This window comes from Ahaetulla prasina, chromosome 1, assembly GCF_028640845.1.
Source record: "Ahaetulla prasina isolate Xishuangbanna chromosome 1, ASM2864084v1, whole genome shotgun sequence".
Lineage (NCBI taxonomy): Eukaryota > Metazoa > Chordata > Lepidosauria > Squamata > Colubridae > Ahaetulla > Ahaetulla prasina.
This window is the reverse complement of record NC_080539.1, coordinates 27,144,064-27,159,052: the sequence shown is the minus strand read 5'-3', so window position 1 is coordinate 27,159,052 and position 14,989 is coordinate 27,144,064. Positions and strand designations below refer to the sequence as shown.

The 14,989-nt window shown below is 37.5% G+C and overlaps 1 protein-coding gene across 3 annotated transcripts; it reads left to right on the top strand.

Annotated features, from left to right (window-relative positions):
* The first annotated feature begins 876 nt into the window (after positions 1-876).
* Positions 877-6,599, top strand: ABHD11 (abhydrolase domain containing 11). 3 transcript variants are annotated; one of them, XM_058164541.1, is made up of 6 exons: positions 877-965; positions 1,804-1,939; positions 3,318-3,491; positions 4,706-4,876; positions 5,171-5,352; positions 5,862-6,599. In XM_058164541.1, exons 1-6 carry the CDS (start codon positions 892-894, stop codon positions 6,004-6,006), a joined length of 882 nt encoding a protein of 293 aa, XP_058020524.1. In that variant the 5' UTR covers positions 877-891; the 3' UTR covers positions 6,007-6,599. The 3 variants fall into 3 exon arrangements, with proteins under 3 accessions (XP_058020524.1, XP_058020522.1, XP_058020523.1); XM_058164539.1 differs by lacking the exon at positions 877-965 and adding an exon at positions 1,013-1,258; XM_058164540.1 differs by lacking the exon at positions 877-965 and adding an exon at positions 1,057-1,323.
* Positions 6,600-14,989: the final 8,390 nt, after the last annotated feature.

Below are 14,989 nucleotides of genomic sequence, written 5' to 3'. Positions count from 1 at the left end.
ACAGTATATATAAGCATAAGCATGAAATAATTATACAATCTATAAGCATATAAATGAGTATGAGTATGTAATAACTGTATTAATTGGATATAACGAAAGGAAACAATAGGACAGGAATGGTAGGCATGTTAGTGCTCTTATGCACGCCCCTTACAGACCTCTTAGGACTGAGGTGAGGTGAATAGTATACAGTTTTTGGTTGAAGCTTTGGGAATTTTGGGAAGAGACCAGAGAGCCAGTGTATTCCAAGCATTAACAACTCTGTTACTGAAGTCATATTTTCTGGAATCAAGATTGGAACGGTTAACATTAAGCTTAAATCTATTGTGTGCTTGTGTACTGTTGCAATTGAAGCTGAAGTAGTCTTCGACAGGAAGGACATTGTAATAGATGATTCTATGAGTTAAACTCAGGTCATGTCGAAGGCGGCATAGTTCTAAATTTTCTAAGCCCAGGATTTCAAGTCTGGTGGCATAAAGTATTTTGTTGTATTCAGAGGAGTGGAGAACTCTTCTTGTAAAATATTTCTGGACACGTTCAGTTGTATTAATGTCAGAAATGTGGTATGGGTTCCAGACAGTCAAGCTGTATTCAAGAATTGGTCTAGCAAATGCTCTGGTTAGAAGTGTAGTGTTTTTGGAGAAGAAGCTACGCAAGATTAGGTTTACAACTTTTAAGGCCTTTTTTGCGATGTAGTTACAGTGGGCTTTGGCACTTAGATCATTTGATATGAAAACTCCAAGATCTTTAACAATTTTACAATTTTAATAATTTTACAAGTATTATTTGAAAAAAAGAGTTTTATGCAATTCCGAAACTTTGCTTTACAGTATTAGCAACCAAACACAAATATAAGCATTCGTGGCTCCCTCTGGTGACAGACAAACGCCAATGGGCGTGTCCCACAAAGCCGGAAGGGACAAGACTTCCATATTACTTTCTTCTATGGCAGGGGGTGAGGAACGGTAAGGCCCTTTTATGACTTGTGGACTTCAACTCCCAGAATTCCTGAGGCAGCATGGAACCCACCCCTGTTCTACGGACACCTTAGCAACAGACCCGGAAGTAGATCTGTGGCTACGTCCCTTCATTAATTTTAGTCTCTTTGTCACCTTGGTGACCGCTACGCCTGGCCAATGATGCTTCGCGCTCTTGGCTTTCCGCCTTCGCCTTTTCGCTGGCCTCGAGTCCAGACAGCCCGATGCTGCCTCAGTATCACATCCCGGGAAAGAAGGGGTTTCGCCGGCCGCGCCACGATGTAAGAGCTCGGAAGGGAGTGGAACTTGGAAAGGGGAGAGCGAACCTCCTGGAAAGGCCTGGCAGGTGCATGAAGCCGGTTGTGTCAGGTTCATGAACCGGATGTAGTCATCATAGAGCTGGAAAGGACAGGCTGTAGATATACCTTAAAATGATAGCGTCCCAAGAGCCTCCTCCTTTATGGTGGTCAGCTGCGATGGGGCGGCAGAAATGGTCTCCATGAAAGTCAGACCAAACCTGACCTATTGCAGGGGAACAGAGCACCCCATATTATTGCCACATGTCCCCTCATATCCTGGTCCCCGCATCGGAGCAAAGGGGGATGCTGGTTCTGGATAATGTAACGGTAATAGAGTTGTGCAAGGGACCTTGGAGGTCATCTAGTCATGTGTGCTACTAGTCTTAGCTGAAAAAATTAAGGCCATGGGATGGCAGCAAGGAGGGTTTCTACATATCTCGGTTACTATCTGCCACTTTGTGATCATCCACGTTTTTGTAGTCCAAGTCTAACTATCAACTTGATCATGAATTTTGTTTTATTTATAGGCCAGTGCCTCTATCCTATGCCATTTTTGATGGACCCTCATCAGATCCTCCACTTGTTTTCCTGCATGGGCTGTTTGGAAGCAAGTCCAATTTTTCATCCCTCGCAAAAAAGTTAGTGCTCCAAACTGGTCGCAAGGTGGGTAGAAGATGTATGGTCAGCCAGAGAAGGGTTCCGACTGGTTTGCAAGTCAGTTGCTGCCAAAAACGAGGCATTTTTATGTTGAATACTATAGTCAGAAGTTCTTTTGCAGGATTTTGCATAACGGAACAGAACATTCTAAAATATTTTTCAGTCTGTCTTAGTTGAGCCGTAGATTTTTATATTTTTTTAATGCAGCTCTAAATTCAATACAACAGAGAGTCTTTGTTCTTTCCAATGTCTCTTGCTGCAGCTTCATCATGTCTACTGTCTCATAAACAACCTCAAAACATTCAGGCGGGATTAAGATAGTGTTGCAAAGAAGAACAAGGGGAAGTACATGTATATAAGAGAAAGACGTTAATCAAAAACAAGGTGTTGAACCACGAAGCGGGTGTAGTCATTAGCTAAATGAGAAAGTAGAATTGAACTGATCTGAACTAAGAGTCCTCTAGATTTCTCTCATTAATTTCATACTCTGAGACAACTTAATAAGTACAAAAATATGAGCTTTCTGGATAATATTAGAAAGATTACAATAGTGCATAATGCATCAAAACTTAAATGTTCTGGGTAGCAAAATGGCATATAAATTTAATAAATGAATAAAACAGAAGAAATGCAACTTTTTAAAAATTCTCAATTTGTCTACTTTTTACAACACTGAATCTGCAGGTTATTCTGCTGATTTGTAATTTGGTGGCTTTAATACAAATCTTATGCAATGCTTTTTTTGGGGGGGAAGCCTGCAAACTTAGCTAAGAGTTTATCTTTTCCCATGATTCAAAATGAGTCCAGATTGGGCTGGAATTAAAGCCCAAATCTCTAAATTAATCGCTTCTTTTAAATCTTGGTTGGTTTTCATCTCTCTCTCTTGCATAGTTTTAATAGAAATATTATATTAATTATAATTTTAGTAAGTATTTAATATAAATATATAAAAACTATGGAAGAGAAACAAAAGCAAATTTGGAGAATCAACCTATTAAAAGAAGCTAAACTCCCCCTACAAGGCCTGGTTTGCAGCTTTGAAGAACTTCTTTGATCCAGAGCTGTTCCTGAATCTCTATGGAATGGAAATAGTAATTAAGCTATTCTGCAACTCAAATGTATGTATTGCAACAATTTCTGAGGTGGTCAGACCTGGTAATAATCCTCTATGCAATTGTGACATGTTTAATGTCTGCACAACTGTGCACTAAATGAGGCTACCTTGGAAGAATCTCCAGAAGGTTACCGGAAAATTCAACAGCTAGATTGTGAATCATCATAATTTCATCAAAATTATGTTTGAAATATAGTTCTGGAGATTCTTAAGTAAGTAAGGCCTTATCGTTGCCAACCTGCTGGCTTCCTTCTTCTCTTGCCCAGATAGGTGCTAACAGTAGATGCCCGCAACCATGGCGATAGCTCCCACAGCCCCATCATGACCTATGAAGCAATGAGTGCTGACATCCATCTCTTTCTGAACCAGCTGCATCTCAGTAGGTGTGTCTTAATTGGCCACAGCATGGGCGGCAAGACAGCTATGGTATTCGCGCTACAATGGGTACGCACCTCTGACTAGTTTCTTCTTCTGGTATTTTACTGTTGATATTGGAGTAATATGGCCTTTTAGACAAAAGGGGAGTTGATTATTGAGAAAGGAGGAAAAGTAGATGCTTAGGACGTAGAAATATTTTATTTGTGTATGGGGATGAAGGGGGAACATGTAGTTTGCATACAATGCAATTAAAAGATTTGTACATAATATATATCGTAGATAGATGATGGATGGATGGATTGATGGATGCTTTAGGGAATCCTGTCATACAATATTGTGAACAACAATATAACAGTTTATAATTTCTATGGATAGCTAATATAAAAACAAATCAATGACAGAACAAATTGATCCAGAGTTGCCACTTAAAGCACAAATCTGCAGGCTCAAATTACCATATTTGGAACACTATATGAAGACCTAGCTCTCTATAATCCTGAGAAAGGTGAGAAGAAAGGGAAGATGATGACATTGGAAACCATTGGAAAACCTAGAGGGCCAGTTTGGAGACAAATGATATCAAATGATATCATTTTGCATAATTTATGGTTTTACAATTCAGGGTGTGTGTGTATATATATATGTGTGTGTATTTTGTCTCAAACCACAGCACACAAAAGGTGATTTAAAAAACATTTCCTCTATTCTTTTTTTTTAATTAGTTACAAAATCCCAGGTTTAAACAGTTGTACAAGTTCAGAAAACACAAACAGACAAGAACTGAAATATCTCAAAATGTACATACTGTATTTCAAATTAACAAGGATAGCCAACATCTAATTTTCTGGGATGGTAAAGGTAGCAGTATTATAAAATTTGAAACAATTGTGAACTCAAGCAGACTTGTAGCCAATTTTACAATTTTTAAGTATAATTTCACATTTACTCTTTTAGTCCCTACACTCAGTTTGAAGAACACAATGCAGAATAGGTGCAGCAACTGTTAGTTACAGTTGACCCATTCTCCTCTGGAAGAGGGGATAGGGGACATAGATTCTAGTCAAACGTAAGGTTTTAAATCTCTTTTTTTCTGAAACACAATTGCCTTCTTCTTACAATGTCTGTAATGGAAACTGAACTTATAAAAACTGTTGTCTGATACACTGAATTACCCCTGCCTTAGAATTCTTATTAGAGTCTAGGCTAGGGACTAGTGTGATAGCCCTTCTAGCCAATGATTCCTATGATCACCTCCCCCTCCCACATTTGTTCCTTTTCAGCCAGAACTGGTGGAGCGCTTAGTGTGTGTTGACATCAGTCCTAGCCAAACAAAAGATGTCAGTGGCTTTCAGAATTTCATTGCTGCCATGAAAGCAGTGGATATCCCTAAAGGTATTCCTCGTTCCACTGCACGCCGTATGGCCGAAGAACAGCTGCGCCCTACTATTCAGGTAAAGCGTTTTTGTCAAAGAGCACAAGTTACGTATTTCAGATCCAAACTACTTCACCTCTCTAAGTGAGGCGTGCAAAAGTGTGGGACAAGAAATAGTGTGGTATTTTTTAAAAAACAGAATATATCAGAGCTGGGCATGTATTGCAATCTGATCATACTAAAGGGACAAAACGTAAATCAGCTTACCAAATTCAGCTGTATGTGGATGTACTCGCACAAAATTACGTGCCCAAGGATTATGTTTCACATTTAAGCCATCATCCCAGTACTTTTACATTTTTTTTCCGTGTAGGAGCCAACCATCCTCTATTTTCTACTTACCAACCTAATGAATGCTGAGGACCAGTTTGTATGGCGTGTGAATCTAGAGGCCATTTCACAGCATCTGAATGACCTCATGAGTTTTCCGGACTTCCAGACATCTTATCTAGGGCCTACTCTCTTTCTTGGGGGTTCCAAATCTGGCTATATTAGGTAAGAGACTTGGAGCATCATTTAAAATAATGTCTGCAGGGTTGCAGCTGAAGTCTTTTTACAATGCATATCAAACAATTTCCAGTAAACAATAGACTACAATCTACATCTACATCTCCCAAACAGTAAATTTGTCTTGCTGAGTGTCTGCAGATGATGCTTTTAAACATAGGCATGATTTAATCTAAACTGTATTTTGCACAGCTAGATCAAATATATTTGGAAGTTTAGATCTGGTGGATGTTTCTTTGGCTTCCAGAATGGTCTACCATTTCACCTTGTTTTTTAGGGCCAGTTGAAAACATCAGGTCCTTTTTCACCGAGGTTTTTTTTTTAACTTCCTTTTAGTTTCACTCCTTCACAAACAACTAGTTACCTTTATTTTATATACCAGTAGTACAAACAAGTTATTTTATTATTATATTGATTGATATAATTTATATACTCCACAAAGTTCTTACTGCAATTTTTCCTGTTTCCTTCCCATTTCTATATCTACTTTTCTGCAGTTCCAATAACTACCCTGAGATCAAACGGCTCTTTCCTGATGCTGAAATCCAGCATATTCCTGATGCAGGGCACTGGGTTCATGCAGATCAACCCCAAGAATTCATCACTACCATTTGTGACTTCATTGCACTCCATCCACTCTAGGATTTCTGAACAGATCCACACAAACTATCCTATCAAGATTGGAAGTTTACTCATTGGACTTAGTGTTGTATGTGGCTCATGGTCTGATTTCAAAAGCTCCATGCAAGTGATCCATTCAGAATTTTGGTCAAATTGTCAGTCCCTTCTCTGGTGATCTGCTGCTTGGAAGAGTTAGTAGTGCGAGTTAGAGAATGAGAGAAAAGAGAAATGTTAGAAAAAAGGAGCGTCAGAAAGCAAAACTGAGGAGTCTTATTCACTTTTGGCTTTGGCTCTGGCTCAACCAACCTTTTGCTCCAGTGCTGCCAGTCATTCAATGCAGACTCCAAGGAGGTACACGTAATGGAATATGCCTTCAGGTTTCCCACTTCTGACCTAAATGAACACACACTGTAGCTATTGAGACACTCAGAATCTTACCCATTTATTCAGCTAGATAGCATGTGATAAATGAGATAATTATTTATTAATTGTATAATTTTTATATACCTTGATGAAGGTATCTTTTCTTTTATGTACACTGAGAGCATATGCACCAAGACAAATTCCTTGTGTGTCCAATCACACTTGGCCAATAAAAATTCTATTCTATTCTATTCTATTCTATTCTATTCTATTCTATTCTATTCTATTCTATTCTATTCTATTCTACTTGTGGCTAACAGGGAACCCTGCTCTATGTATGTATATATATATATATTTATTTATTTAATAACCCTAAAAAAAATTGGCAGACACCACGCTGACAATTCATTGCTCCAGATGAGAAATAAATTTCACCCTCCAGTACTTCTTAATTGTTCAGCCAGCCCCCAATCCATAATTCTTGATAATACTAGACCTATAATCAAGGACACATGCTTCCTTAGACAATCTATATAATAATAAAACTTTTGTTCCTGTAGCTTTTAACTGGGCAAAACAATGCATCATATAGCAGCTGTTTTTGAACCAAGAAATCCAAATGGGTTAACTTGCAGACTTAATCCAAAATCCAGGATCTATGACTCCCATGGAATTGAAACATGGTAAATTTCAGCAGCTGAAGCTAAGCAGCATCACATTAGATATCTGTACAATTAGCACAGGGCCCGCCCAAGGCTGTATGCTCGCTCTACTTCTCTTCTCTCTATATACCAATGACTGCATCTCAAAACGATCCATCTGTTAAACTACTGAAGTTCACAGATGACACAACAGTGATTGGTCTCATTCGAGACAATGATGAATCTGCACCAAGAGGTTGAACAACTAGCCTCCTGGTGCGACCGGAACAGTCTGGAACTGAACACACTCAAAACCATAGAAATGGTGGTAGACTTTAGGAGAAACCTTCCTATACTATCACCTCTTACAATACTAGACAACACAGTATCAATAGTAGAGACCTTCAAATTTCTAGGTTCTATCATACCTCAAGACCTAAAATGGACACCTAACGTCAAAAACGTCATCAAAAAAGCACAGCAAAGAATGTTCTTTCTGTGCCAACTCAGAAAGCTCAAACTGCCCAAGGAGCTGCTGATACAGTTCTACAGAGGAATTATTGAGTCTGTCATCTGCACCTCTATAACTGTCTGGTTTGGTTCTGCAACCCAGCAAGACAGACACAACTTCAGAGGATAATTAGAACTGCAGAAAAAACAATTGCTACCAACCTGCCTTCCATTGAAGACCTGTATACTGCATGAGTCAAAAAAAGGGCTGTGACCCCTCGCATGCTGGACATAAACTATTTCAACACCACCTCTCCCCAAAACACTATAGAGCACTGCAGACCAGAACAACTAGACACAAGAACAGTTTTTTCCCGAATGCCATCACTCTGCTAAACAAATAATTCCCGCAACATTGTCAAACTATTTACTAAGTCTGTACTACTATTAATCTCATCGTTCCTCTCACCCATCTCCTCCCACTTATGACTGTATGACTGTAACCTTGTTGCTGGTATCCTTATGATTTATATTGTTTCCTAATATGTTTTGATTAATATTTGTACCTTATGATTATCATTAAGTGTTGTATCTTATGATTCTTGATGAATGTATCTTTTCTTTTATATACACTGAGAGCATATGCATCAAGACAAATTCCTTGTGTGTCCAACCACACTTGGCTAATAAATCTATTTGTAAAACAATTTATGATATAAAATTATCATAAATCAGTTCAGAACATACTGATAGCCCTCTACTTACAACCATTTAGTGATGGTTCCAAGTTACAGTATCACTGAAAAAAAATGGCTTATAATCATTTTCACAATTACAACCGTTGCAGCATTCCCATCGTCACATAATCAAAATTCGGATGCTTGGCAACTGATTCATATTTATGACAATTGCAGTGTCCCGGGGTCATGTGATTACTTTTTGCGACCTTCTGACAGGTTAAGATAATGGGGAAGTCAGATTTACTCTACAAGTGTGTTACTAACTTAACAACTGCAGTGGTTCATTTAACAACTATGGCCAGAAAGGTTGCAAAATGGGGCAAAGCTCAACTGTCTCGATTAGCAACAGAAATTTTGGGCTCAATTGTGGACGTATGTCAAGGACTACATGTAATACGTCATAAAATATTTCCTGTGCTGATCTTTGACCGTAATACTATTCTCAAAGCAGATAATCTCTGAAAGTATCCCAGCCTTTCCAGGGAAGACAGAATGTTAGCAGCTTTGTCATTGTTGAAGATGTAATGAATTTGCAATGGAAACGTCTCTGATGAAAGGATGACCCAGTGGGATCACATGTTGTCTTGTACTTCTTTAAAACTGATTGATCCAAAGTAATAACAACCCAGTCATAATCAACTCTAGGTTGCTGCTGGTCAGGTGGATTGGCCTCCCGGAATACCCCCAATCAGCTGTTCCCAGAGGTGAATTTTAACAACAGGTTCCTTGGTTGTGAGCTCTGTACCTTGCTTTTTTTCCCTGCCTCTGAAACTCCATTTCAGAAAAAAGTTTTTTCTGCCTCTGAAAGCCTCCAAAACAGAACTTCAGAAAAAAAGCCTCTGAAGCTTCTTTTGGAGCTTTTCTCCTAAGCTCCTGGGAGCTCCGTTTGGGGCTTTTTTTCTAAGCTCCATTTCTGATGCTTTTTTCAGCCTCTGAAACCTCCGTTTGAGAAGCTGGGTGGGGCTACATTCGGTGTATAATATGCACCCAGATTTTCACCCTCTTTTGGGGGGGAAAGGTGCGTCTTATACTCCAAAAAATACAGTATTTAATGCCTATTTTTGTGCTTGTTGTAATTGAATACCACTTTTAAAAGGAGATATCTAAATTAATCCATGGCAAGGAGGTTGTGAGCATTTTGCATACTCAGTATTTGTGATACTGATAATATTTGATAACGTGACAGTATTTGTGATATTTGTGAATTGTTATTCTGTTACAACATGACTCCTGGCATCTACTGTCCTCAATTGTACCCATCTTCTACAGTCTTTTCCAGCAATTTGCAGATTGCCCAACTTTTTTAGCAGAATTTTAACCAATGTAAGGTTAAAAATGTTTCCTAGCTCACTCTTGGCAACCAGCAAGATTACCTTTAAATAGCTTCATGCATTTTTCAGAATTATTACTAATGTTATCACTATATCTTTTCCTTGCCTTTTTTTTACATATAACTCAATGTGGCAAACATAGATAATCAGATAGTCCTCAGTTTATGGCCTTAGATTAGCGACTATTCAAACTTACAAGAGACCCTGAAAATGGAACCTGGTTTTGAAATTCTTTTTTTTAATTTTTTTAAATTTTTACTTATTATACATATATTGTAAACGTACATTCTCTTATCCATAATTGGTCATACATACATATTTCTTCTAAAGAAAGTATAAAAATAAAACATTTTAATTACATTCAGAGTTGCTCTTCTACCCTTTCTTTTCCTTCATTTCACAACAAACCTTTTCCTTCATCTTTCTTTCCCTTCCCTCCCTCCTCTCCTACTATCTTCCTCCTCCTCTCCTTCCTCTTTCCTATTTCCCTGTCCTTTCCCCCACTCCTCCCCTCTTTTTCTCCTTTCTAACCTTCTTTCCTACTCTTAATCCCCTATCCTTTCTTCCTCTCCTTTCTATAATAATAATAATATCAGAGTTGGAAGGGACCTTGGAGGTCTTCTAGTCCAACCCCTGCCCAGGCAGGAAACCCTACACCTACTACTTCTCCTTTCTTCCATTCTTCTCTCTCTATCATCTTCTATCTATCCCTCTTTTCTCCTTTCTTGTGCAATATTTCCCCTTTTTAATAATAATAATAATAATAATAATAATAATAACAATAACAATAATAATAATAATAATAATAATATCAGAGTTGGTAGGGACATTGGAGGTCTTCTAGTCCAACTCCCTGCAGGAAACCCTACACCATTTCAGACAAATGGCTATCCAACATTTTCTTAAAAATTTCCAGTGTTGGAGCATTTACAACTTCTGCAGGCAAGTTGTTCCACTGATTAATTGTTCTAACTGTCAGGAAATTTCTCCTTAGTTCTAGGTTGCTTCTCTCCTTGATTAGTTTCCACCCATTGCTTCTTGTTCTACCCTCAGGTGCTTTGGAGAATAGTTTGACTCCCTCTTCTTTGTGGCAACCCCTGAGATATTGGAACACTGTTATCATGTCTCCCCTAGTCCTTATTTTCATTAAACTAGGCATACCTAGTTCCTGCAACCGTTCTTCATGTTTTAGCCTCCAGTCCCCTAATCATCTTTGTTGCTCTTCTCTGCACTCTTTCTAGAGTCTCAACATCCTTTTTACATTGTGGCGACCAAAACTGAATGCAATATTCCAAGTGTGGCCTTACCAAGGCATTATAAAGTGGTATTAACACTTCACGTGATCTTGATTCTATCCCTCTGTTTATGCAGCCCAGAACTGTGTTGGCTTTTTTGGCAGCTGCTGCACACTGCTGGCTCATATCTAAATGGTTGTCCACTAGGACTCCAAGATCCCTTTCACAGTTACTACTATTGAGCAAGGTACCACATATACGGTACCTGTGCATTTTGGTTTTTTGGCCTAAATGTAGAACCTTACTTTTTTCACTGTTGAATTTCATTTTGTTAGATAGTGCCCAATGATCAAGTCTGTCAAAATCTTTCTGTATCTTGAGCCTATCTTCTGGAGTGCTAGCTATTCCTGCCAGCTTGGTATCATCTGCAAATTTGATGAGTTCCCCATCTATCCCCTCGTCCAAGTCATTGATGAAGATGTTGAAGAATACTGGGCCTAAAACAGCCTTGGGGTACTCCACTGCATACTTCCCTCCATGTGGATGTAATTCCATTGAGGACTACACGTTGGGTGCGGTTGGTCAGCCAGTTACGAATCCATCTGGTGGTGGTGCTGTCTAACCCACATTTTTCTACTTTATCTAGTAGTAGGTTATGGTCTACTTTATCAAATGCTTTACTGAAGTCCAAGTAAATTATATCGACAGCATTCCTCTGGTCCACTAATTTTGTCACTTTGTCAAAGAATGCAATAAGATTAGTCTGGCATGATCTGTTTTTGTATTTGGTATCCGAGCAACTCCAATTTTCTAATACATACTTTCTTTTCAATTTTTTTTCCGTTTTGCCCAATCTGTCATTTCTATCATCATAATCGTACATTTATATTTCTAATCTTTTCTTTCCCCCCTATCCCCCTTTTCCATTTACTTTGGTGTCATCTGGGTTTCTATTTTCTTTTTGTCTTCTCCCTCATTTAACTTTCTATTATCTAAATCATTTGTCCATCCTCTTTTATTCATATTTCTTTTCTAACCATACATAAAATATTTCCCATGTCTTGAAATACACCGATTCCTCTTTATCTTTTATTCTTAGAGTTATTCTATTCATTTCCACACAGTCTAAAATATTTTTTATTACTTCACCTTCTGACAGGATTTTCTCTGTCTTCCAATTTTGCACAAATACACTTCTTGTTGTTGTTATTATAAGTATAATTAGGTGCACATCTTCTTTGCTATATCTCTCTGGCAAAATACCCAATAAGAAAATCTCTGGTTTTAATTCTATAGGTTTATGTAACATTGCCTCTAACCATGTCTGTATTCTAGACCAATAATTCTTAGTTTCTGTACATGACCACCACATATGATAATATGATCCCGGCAAATGCAAACATTTTCAGCATTTAGCTGATTTATCTTTAAACATTTTTGCTAGCCTTTCTGGTGGCATATGCCATCTATAAAACATTTTATATAAATTTTCTTTATATGCAGTTGCCATTGTCAATTTATAATTCCTTTCCCATAGTTGCTGCCATTTCTCTAATTCTATTGCATAACCAAAGTTTTTCATTATGTTATTATTATCTTTTACTTGTTCATCTTTTACTCTAATTTGCAATAAGTAACTATACAATCTTGTAGTCATTTTTTCAGCCTTTCCAGTCATTATCTGATCCAGTTTTGATTTCCCCAAATTAAAACCATATTGTTTCAAATCTATCATATCTTGATTGTATCTGCAGTCTTGTGTACCAACCAGTCTCAATCCCTTGTTTTTCTAAGTCCTGTTTCTGTTTTAGTTCTCCCTTCTCTGTTAAAATGTCCTTGTATCTTACAATATTATCCATGTTGACCATATTTGGAAGTTACAACGCTTCCATTGTTGAAAGCCACATTGGTATTTCTATATAGTGTTTTTCTTTCACTCTCTCCCATACTGTTAACAAACCATTCCTTACACAATGTCTCTGAAAGTACCCATGTATTCTATTTTCCCTGTACCATAAGAAAGCATGCCAACCTAGTTGCAAATCATGTCCTTCCAAAGTCAATAGTCTTGTATTTCTCAGTAAAATCCATTCTTTAACCCAGGTTAACATCGCCGCTTGGTGATAAAGTTCCCAATTTGGTAGACCAAATCCTCCTCTGGTTCTGGAATCTTGAAGTAATTTAATATTAATTCTTGCTTTTTTCCCTTGCCATATATATTTCCACATCATTTTATTCAGACTCTCAAAGAATTTTTTTCTCAAGCTTTATTGGAATGGTTTGGAAAAAAAACCAAGATTCTTGGTAATACATTCATTTTAATTAACGCTATTCTTCCCATTTATGATAATTGCAGGTTTTTCCATTTTTCTAGGTCTGTTTCAATTTGATTTCTCAGTTTATAATAGTTATCTTCCTTCAATGTAATACATCTTGAAGTTAATTGGATGCCCAAGTATTTCACTTTCTTCACTATGGCCTTAGATTAGCAACTATTCAAATTTACAAGAGACCCTGAAAATGGAATTTTATGTGATTTGTGTCTAAACCTTATACCATGTGATTAGTGTGTGTTTCCCACAACAAAAACGTTAAGTATGATGCTTAAAATGGAAATAAGAGTCAAAACTCAGTTGTAATGGTTCCTCCCCCCAATGGTAAAGAACAATTAATAAAGAAGTAAAAGACTTTTAATAAAGTAGCTGATTTTTAAGGTCAACAAACAGAAAACCAAGTCGTTGGTAAAAAAACATGAGTACACAAGATCAAGAGAAATTTAAGGCCAAACATGGCTTTTAAAATTGAAAAGAAAGTTAAATATTTTGGAGTAATATTAACAATTCAAAATAGTATGTTATTTTAGAAAAAACTATGGAAAAGTGTGCAATGCAATTTAAAAATAGTTAGTGAAAGAGGATCAACTAAAAATATCAGCAAAAGAGGCAGTTTATGGCCTTAGATTAGTAATTATTCGAACTTACAAAAGACCCTGAAAATGGGACCAGGTTTTGAAATGTTGACTTCCCCACGACCATATTTTGGGCACTTGGCAGCTGGCCGGCATTTAGAACTATTGGTAGCTTTCCATGGTGGCATAACTGCAATTTATGATATTCTTCCCACAAGCATGCATTACATCAAGTTTCCATCAGAAAACTATAGTGAACAATGGTTTTGCTTAATGACTGCCGCATTCATTTAATGGCTGCCACAAAAAAGATCAAAATTGGGTGCAGCCATGACTTACAACTGAAGTTATGGGTTCGGTTATGATCATAAATCGAGGACTACCTATACAGTATTTCTGCCACCTATTTTCCCCAAGAACCATGTGAGGTGGCTTGGGCTGACAAGAGTGTGACCAACCCAAAGTCACCCAATTGCTTTTCATGCCTAAGGGAGGCTTAGGACCCACAGTCTCCTCGTTTCTAGTCCAGCACCTTCAACACTACTTACACCAAACTGGCATGGTGCAAAATCTTTGTCCGGTGAAGTGAATCCCACAATTCTTTGCATCCCTTTAGACCACAGCAAGAAGAAAGCAAAGTCCTATTCCATTTGAGGGAAGAGTGTGAACAAGTAAACGTCTTATTCAGGCACTATCACTCTTTTTTAAGGAGTACTTGATGAGTTCAGTCCCACTGAACATATTAAAATACTAGAAATAGAATTTTTCCTGATTGCTACCTTGTTCTAAATTTGACTCAAATACTTGAAAAGTCATTGTATTTTTAACTATTTTAAAAGGCCAAAAGAGTTTGGGATCAAAAACCTATCTTACTCCACTGGAGAGGAGGAGGAGGAGGGTACAGGAAAGAATATTTTTCCTTTTGATGTAGCAGTTGTGAAATAAAATGTTCCGAAAGGCTATTTGGCCCCACTGCAACAAACCTTTTAACATTTTGTAGCAGAGTACAGATTTGTTGAGCAACCAATTAAATAATCAGCTGTTAATATCCTAGCTGTTTTCTCTGTGATATGTAGTTTTATTCATTGTCTATATATATATTTTAAAAAATATTTGTTCATCACTTTGAGAGCGTATTCTTTCGTCTGAATATCTGTGGAGATTCTCAGTCATCCAGCTCACGGTTTTCCCAAAGGGAAATGGACTTTGTTTTTCTTTGAAGAGGTTTAATTTCTCATCCAAGAAACTTTTACAGTTCTGTTCTTGTTTGAAGATTTTTATGTCTACCTCTTGGCTTGCAACCTAAAAAAAGAAGAGCATAAAAGGAGTGGGGGGG

Excerpts from the sequence above, each read along its gene's own strand:
- ABHD11 (XM_058164539.1), top strand. The coding sequence starts at position 1,137 with ATGATGCTTCGCGCTCTTGGCTTTCCGCCTTCGCCTTTTCGCTGGCCT. Across the intron at positions 1,259-1,803 it reads TTCGCCGGCCGCGCCACGAT|GCCAGTGCCTCTATCCTATG; the intron begins GTAAGAGCTCGG and ends TTTTATTTATAG. Across the intron at positions 4,877-5,170 it reads AGCTGCGCCCTACTATTCAG|GAGCCAACCATCCTCTATTT; the intron begins GTAAAGCGTTTT and ends TTTTCCGTGTAG.